This window comes from Pundamilia nyererei, unplaced genomic scaffold (genome assembly GCF_000239375.1).
Source record: "Pundamilia nyererei isolate P.nyererei 1_Seehausen unplaced genomic scaffold, PunNye1.0 scaffold00616, whole genome shotgun sequence".
Lineage (NCBI taxonomy): Eukaryota > Metazoa > Chordata > Actinopteri > Cichliformes > Cichlidae > Pundamilia > Pundamilia nyererei.
Genome location: NW_005188017.1, coordinates 40,923 through 49,064, shown reverse-complemented (window position 1 = coordinate 49,064; position 8,142 = coordinate 40,923). Strand labels below are relative to the sequence as shown.

At 37.6% G+C, this 8,142-nt stretch overlaps 1 protein-coding gene across 1 annotated transcript in view; it reads right to left on the bottom strand.

The window, feature by feature from the left end:
* LOC102209927 (butyrophilin-like protein 1) overlaps nt 1-7,141 on the bottom strand; it is a 38,739-nt gene extending 31,598 nt beyond the window's left edge. The window contains exons 1-5 of the mRNA XM_005754649.2: nt 6,848-7,141; nt 4,534-4,875; nt 4,239-4,246; nt 2,845-2,866; nt 1,166-1,432 (exon numbers count right to left, since the gene is read on the bottom strand). Coding sequence (XP_005754706.1) covers nt 1,166-1,432; nt 2,845-2,866; nt 4,239-4,246; nt 4,534-4,875; nt 6,848-6,923 — 715 coding nt within the window. The 5' untranslated portion in view covers nt 6,924-7,141. The remainder of the gene's footprint in view (nt 1-1,165; nt 1,433-2,844; nt 2,867-4,238; nt 4,247-4,533; nt 4,876-6,847) is intronic.
* Between the last annotated feature and the right edge of the window lie 1,001 nt (nt 7,142-8,142).

Below are 8,142 nucleotides of genomic sequence, written 5' to 3'. Positions count from 1 at the left end.
GCTCTATTTTGGAAGTTCAGTTATGCTAGAAATGTGTTTTGGAGTTTGTACATGTTTTGTCTCTAGGGGCCACCGCATATATTTATATATAAACATATATAAATAAAACCACTTTTTTTTACATTAGTAATTCCTTTTGTGCATAATTTTATATTATTTTAAGTAATAAATTAATTAAAGCAACAAAACAACCTGAAGAGCCGGTTCGGAGCCGAAAGAGCCGGTTCTCTAAAAAGAGCCGGAAATCCCATCACTACTGCTCAGGACAATATGCTGGGGCCTATGCTACCTTCAGCTGCACCGACTACAGGGGCCTGGCTAGCTACGGGTTGTTCAAAGCTGCGACATCGAGTCTCCAATTCATTAATCCTCCAGAGCTGCAAATAGGCTACATTTATTAAAAGTATCAATTTTACTAAAGGAGGCTGAGGAGTAACTAGACGTCTCACACACTGAGCAGGAAAGTGCAGGAGGTACAGGTGAAGAATCCATGCTGCTACTGAGTCAGCTACGAGTCAAGCTAGCAAATCCCTAAAGACATAGTCAGTGAATACTGTGACTATATTTAGCGAGTGAATCAACAGAGTGCTTCAAGTTAGGGCATGTGAAAATTATACTATGAAATAAGACGTTAGATATAAGTTTTTAATTAAACTGGCTACACAGATAAGTTACACAAAAACACCACTGTGTCGTAACAGCAACAAAAAATGATACTCCAACACCAAGTGAGAGCACCACCCAGAATGTGAATATGATGCCATTAACGTTTAAAAATTAAAAATAAAGCAGAGTGAGATTTACCATGAGAGTGTTATTTCAAGAGCCTGTGAGCATGCTCAGGTTTAAAAAGACATCAAGATATTGATGTGAGCTTGGGGCATCATGTGAGAGTTCATAAACAAATCAGTCACAACAGCAATGTTCATATTTTATAATATACAGTATATTTTTGTGACTTTAGTTTTTTAACATTAGGTTAGGAGCTGACAGCTTTTTTTCAGCATGCACATCGTCTCTACTGAAGCCAAATCTTTTTTTTATGTTCATGTTTTCATAATTTAGCTTTCAGCCTTTCCTCCCAGACCACATCCTTAGTGTTCAGTCTAAGCACATATTCATACTTTGATCTTCAAACTTCTTTGAAGAATTATATCCCACTCACCACGATGCACACAGATCTCTGAAGAAATCCGATGCCACTTTTCCATCTGTGTGGCTACACAGTGATAACAGCCAGGCTCAGTTACAGTAGTCTGGACCATGACGTGGAAGCGACCTTGTTGTTCTTCATCTTGCACAGTCTTAGTAGGAAGTGTTTTGTTGTCACTGTCCCTCCACTCAACTGTGGGTTTAGGAGAAGCACCTGGAACCTTACACTGCAGCAGCCCCTTTTCTTTAAGTATTGTGACATAAGGCTCTGGAGCTGCACCTGTGAGCACATCACAGACAACAAACAACTAGTTTACATAGCCACAATCAATTATTTAAATACATCCTCATATTAACAATAATACATGACATGTTACGGCATGTTATTATTTATTTAACAAAAACTAAACCAAAATGCAGAAAACAGTATGTAAAAATATTAAGTATACCCTTACTGTTTCCAGAGGAATTCATTTCAGTTACATTTTATTTACATAGCACAAAATTACACAAACAGTCACCTAAGGCGCTAAGCTAGAGATGCTACAATAATGCAGAGAAACCCCTAGTAATTAGACAACCCCCTATGAGCAAGTACTTGACCACAGTGGGAAAGAAAAACTCCCATTTAACAAAGACAAACCTCTAGCAGAACCGAGCTCACCCCGTGACTGAGTCTGCACACCTCAATTAAAGCACAGATTTTGTTGGGTCTTCTGGTCTGGAGCACTCAGATGTGTGTTAACACAATGCCAAGGAGGAAAAGATTTCCCTTAATAATGAGCACCTTGATTTAGAAACTGGACTTTGTGTTTACTTATGTTATCTTTGTCTAATATCTTCATTTGTTTGATCTGAAACATTTAACTGGGACAATCATACAAAAAAGCTGTAATTATAATGCAAGCATCCCAAACACAGCAGCAAATTTATAACATAATGGCTGGAAAACAAAAGAATCGTGCTGGTTAATGTGGGACCTTAAGAGTGCTGTGCATAAATAAATGCCCACAAATCTCAATGAAATGAAGCAATTCTGTAAAGAAAAGTGGGCTAAAATTCATCCAATGATGTGACAGCCTGATAAAGTCAGACAAAAAAAAAAAAAGATTACTTCAAATTATTTCTGCTGAAGGTGGTTCTACAAGCTGCTGAATCATGCTGTATGCTTAGTTTTTCACATGCTGCTGCTGCATTTTGGCTCAAGTAAAAAAAAATTTAAAAAAAATGGACAGTTGAATATGTTGCTTAGATTGTTATTCATCTCAGGTTGTATTTACCTAATTTTAAAACCTGCTAAGGACAGAAGGATGTTTGCTGTTGTTACACAAACCTTTTAAACCTTTCATTTGGCTTCTAAAGACAAATGAAAAACGACAACAGCAACAACAGCAAAATAAAACTAGAACAAGTGTCTTAAAAGACAATTAGAGACAATTAAAAACAATTAAAAAAATTATAATCCCCATATGTCTAGCACACCAACATTGTAGCATAAATTTTTTTATGTGCGGATAAAAACAATATCATAAACATTTTGCTTTAACCGTGGACTGTTTATAAAGATAATCTTTAGACCTTTTATATAGTTCTCACCAAAACAAGTGCCTGTTTGTCTTTTCCTACTACTTACACGTTCACATAAAAACAAACGAGCATGTTAACATCAGTATCGGCACAAACAGGACTCACCTGGAAAGTTTCGGATCTTTAACCTTTTGAAACGCAGAGGTTGTATGCGACCTAATTTTACATGTAAAATTAATAAATGAAGATACGTGATATTCTCCTGTTGAACGGAAACAAAGATACAGTCGTAAAACACGTCGTTTGAAAGCTCAGATATTCTTTTTTCAGCAGATTAATGAATGTCAAAAAAATAATTTACGACATAAAAACACTTACGTCTTTATTTACGTCAGTAAATAGTTAATAACGTTAAGGTTAGCATGTTGCATCACCATTAGAAAGTCGTTAATCGGACCAAAAATAGACATTTAAAGACAAATATGAGCTCGTTTTAACGAAGAAAACTCACAGATTAACTTCCGCTCGTTTAAATTCAACCGGGAGTAAAGACTTCCAGAAAAAAGAGAATTTATTCTCTTGTAAAGTTTTATCGGAGTTACAGAAACTTTTAAAATAAGAAGATTAAAAGCAATTTAAAAGCGTTGACGACTAATTTGTAATAATTATTGTAACGTCTCTGATATCAGGAAACACCCACGAGCAAAATTAATCAATCAGCATCGATTGCGGACATAATATAACGACCTCACGACACCATTAATTCAGTCAGCCAATCAGAAAAGAACATCATTACGACAGCTACGTGGGTGTTTGATTGACAGCTACTCTCATCCAGTAGAAAGTCACCGCAGTGAAACCACTCTCTGTTTGAAGCCGGGAAAATCACCTGTCTGACCATATATGGAAGGTAAAGTAGTTGGCTTCGCTGTTACGATGGAACGAAAACAAATCAAAGAAAACTATTTAATTTGTCAAAAAAGACCCGATTAAAGTATAATAAATGTGTGAATCCTTGTTTTAATTATTTAGGACATCATTTTGAAGTTGAGTTTAGCATCTAGGAACCCGTGAAATATAAAAAAACCTGAATGAATCCTTATTATTTGTTAACTTTGAAGAGATTTTTGTGGAGTTTAGAAATAACTTGTCATAGATTCTCTGCTTTGCAATTTGAATTAATATGTTTAATATCTTTAAATTAATTCAGAATATCAGCATGAAACTTGGCACATTTATTGTAGATTTAAAAAAGATGATATCCTGTAAATTTCAGCCTTCTAGCCCTTATAATGACCGATTACCTGTCTTTAACATCTGAAGTAAAAGCTTAAAAACATCAAGGCTTCAGTGATTTCCTGTATAATCCTCTAACAAATGATCCGTGTCAGAGCTAAAGGTAAAACTAACAGACTACATTAAAGATCACAGATTTTACTTCACATTGTTGAAACAGGCAGGTATCAGATATTTATGGTTTAGAAATTATTAAAAAGTTTATTCTGGTAGTTCCAGACATGCAGAAGTGCACATGACTGTGAGAGGCTCTAACAAGTTAATACAGGCTCTGAAAAGGAAAAAGAAACAGGTTAGTAGTGGTAGGTTCTCATTAAGTTGGCAGTATAATAAATGCAGTGTTTATAGCTGCATTCACAGAGATTTTATTTTTTTAGGGCACCTCAGATTTTTGATATGGCGCAGGTGCAGGAGAAGCATGCATATGGGAAGGTCTCAGTCTTTTTCACCAAATATTGCAAATATCACTGCAGATGTGCTGTAGGAGTGAGGCCCTGCCAGATGTGCATGCTGACTGTTTCATCTGTAAATAATCAGCTGGTTCATAACAGCACTCACCAACAACAAGCTCAATGCGGGAGATTTTTTCACTGGGCTTTATTTCTGGGAATATACAGGTATAGGTTCCTTTGTCCTCCAGCCTAGTTTGTTTTAGTCTTATGGAGGCGTTTCCGTACTTCAGCTCTTCTGGATAATGTGAGACTCGACCTTTGAACTCCACATCTTGACCTGGCAGACCATTATTGTAATGACTGCGATTACGATACATGAACACCTCCTTTCGAGGGACTTCCTTAACCCAGTCAAACAGCATTGACTCAATGTTCTCATTGGTGTCGAGGGAACAGGGTAAAATAACATCATCATCTTCTCGCACAGTCACTCTGGCCACAGGTGTCTCTGAAAGACAAAGTATGTTTTAAACAGGGATAAGGATGGAAGAAAAGTCAGGTATGAGGCAGGGGCAGCCAATCAGAAGAGAATTGGCTTAAAGCTCAACGTTTTTATTTCAGAAACTAAAAAACAGTTCAAACTCGATTTGTAGCTTTCACGAAGATTAAAAACATATAAACATCACAATGCATTCACAATTAAAACCCTTCTTTATTTTTTCCTACAACAAGAATTCATATTTATTTAGTTTAGTCACCCTTCATATTTTCCTGTTATCATCACAGTCCCACCTGTAGCGCCACAGTTTGTATGACTGATTTAAATAGAAGCTGAAGGAGCTGAAGAGCTTGTTACAGAGAGGACTAACTCAGAGGCTGCACCAAGGCCCAGACTGGGATAAACTGTTCCAGTAGTGTCCAAGAATAAAACATGGAGCTGGAAATGAGTATAATTGCTCATCTTTACTGCATGTATTAAATTTCTGTTTACAGAAGTCAGAGGGTGAGGTCCATTAAAGAGGATTCTCTCTGAATATTTATTTCTGCTAATATGACTGCGTCCACATGAAATGCTCCTCCATCCTACCAACACACAGCTCCACCTGAGTAACATGTGATGACACTGTATTTATTTTTTTCTGTAAATAGAAATATCAGCTTATTCATGATTAATTTTCTAATCTTAGAAATATTCTGAATCCTCAGCAGCTTTATAACTGTAACAGTTTTCTATAACATTACAGCTGACAGCAGCCCTGACATGTCTGTGAGCTGCTGCTTGGTTTTTAGCGTCCTCAGAAGGATTCCAGTTTAAAATTTAAGGCCCCATCAAATACTGCAAGTTACTACAAAGCTGTGTGGAAAGATTGTGAACTAATTTCTGGTTTGGGGCAAAGATCTTCACATGATTAAGGAGGATAGCGGGGAATTTATCAACCTCTTAATATCCAGCAGGTCACCAGTGAACCACATGTGTTAGTGTTAGGTGTAGACTGGCTTTTAACTACATGCTAAACAAGCAGGGTTTCAGAAAGTAGAAGATGTTGCCTCTCAGTTCAAGTGTCTCATGTGCATTTTGGTCTTGCAGTTCTTCTGGGATGATATTTCTATTAAAGTGTGGCAAATGAACAAAAAAAATCATATAAAGAGGTAGAAGTGAACATAATCCTGCCCCCAACCAGCTCACCAGGACCAGGTGGCTCATCAGAGGTTATCACACATTCAGGCAGCAACAGTGTCAACACTGTGAGGCCAAACATTTTTCACTGATAAAGTTTTGAAACACATCCAGTCTGTGTCCCTTTCACCAGCTGAGCTCTCAAAAATCTGCCAGTTTGAAGCTGCACATCAGAGTCAGTAACAGCCTCATGTTAATGGGTCACACAGTGTTTTAACTCTGACTGTAAAAACCTCAGGAAATGGAAACAGGGTACAGCCACTCTCCATCCTTTTGGGGCCTGGCTGTGCCACTCCCTTTAAAACTGGCAGCAGGTGGAGCTGTAGTAACACATACGAGGAAAAATGAACTTTATATACTTGCCTACTTATGTGTTTATGGATGACTTCTGTCCTCCTTTTACTAATTAAGGATAATAATAATAATTCTATGTCATTGTTGATGTATCTGAATCTCAATTGTTTCAGTTTGTAAAGAAAAAATAAAACACGTGTGTTTGCAGGAAACACAAACCGCTAACAAACACGCCACACCTGAAAAAAGTCAGGGTGAAATAATGAGATAATCTGATCGTAAAAAATAAAAAGAACATTTTCATACTGTTGTAGAATTGCTGCACATTTATCTGCTCATTATTTCAACATCAAAATGCGGCTGCGTTAAACGCTGATGACACAGGTGTTGATGCCGCAGTCATCCACCCGCTACAGCAGCAGCATGAGCAGCGTTAAAGCTCCATCCGCTGCTGTGAAACATGACTGCGCCTGCACACATGATCACTCTAAATCAATGAGCTTCTTACCGGATTCAGCACCAAACGTCCGTCCGGACAAAGTCAGGAAACAGAAGCTCAGAAACAGAAGTGCTAGAAGCTCCATGTCTGCAGAAACCCTCTGAGGATCAAATACGGCAACTATTCTGTGTAACCAAGATCCGAGTCACCCCTCTCCTCTCAGCACTGACGCAGTACAAAAACAGTTTCAGTTTCTAGTGTCTTAAAGCAGTCCGCCATATCTGCCATAATTTCCGGTGTATTACGTCACAGCGTCATGGACTTTTAGATTTCACTTTTATAATATCAGTGACAGTTGTACAGAAACAGTGACAGGAGGAAGATTAATGAGCAGAGTCTGTTTATAGAAACAGATACAGGCTGATGTAAGAGAGGAGAGGAGCATCTCCCACTGCAGCCTTTATGGTCAAAGCCAGCTGCAGCTTTTGACTCTCGAAGATTACTAAAATCAAATAAATAGTTAAGCGTTACTATATTACCTTTGTTGGTTGTTTTTTTCCCCTACATCTGTATGAAATCTACATAAAACAAAGAAAAAACGATGGCAAGGTTAGCAGTTAGTAGGACTTACCTCTGACTACTTCAAAATAAAAATGTAAATAATTTAATCTAATTTTATATAATTTCCAAGGATTTTGAAAGTATGATGTTGTGGGGGTATGTAAGAGAGATCCCAATATTCTACTCCAACTTTTAATTCAGCACAATCAGCAACTATTTCATTAGGTACACCTGTTCTATTGGTCATCACAGTAAACATTCAAGGGACCAAAACCTAACCCTCTCACTTCCCCTAACACTGTGTGTGAGTGGAGCCACCTGGTGGTCCACCACAATGTGATTACCTACAAATACTTAGTGATACACTTGATTAACCAGGTCTTAATTCAAGTTTTTGTAAGAAAAAAAAATTATGAAGCTTATGAGTAAGTTCAATAAGGAAGATCTATGGTCTCACATCTGTCTGCTCCCAGCTGCTGGCTAAATCTAAGCTTCACGCCACTTCCACTTTCCCACGCTGTCAGGCTGCCAGCCACACATAACGTCACACTACGAGTCATCAATAACAAGAGCCAAACAGGTAGCACTACATCTAATCAATATTTTTAAATTTTTCTCAGTCACTTTGGCTCAATTCTCACAGCAGGAAATTCACCACTCATCATTTTTCATAACACCGTCTCACCTGTGCAAAACACACTCCACCAATCAAAACCAGTCAATCACTCCAACTGTGTGATGAATGAATAAAACCTTTCATCAGACTTTAAAGAGTGAGTCATCAAAGTTTTTAGTTTTTGTTT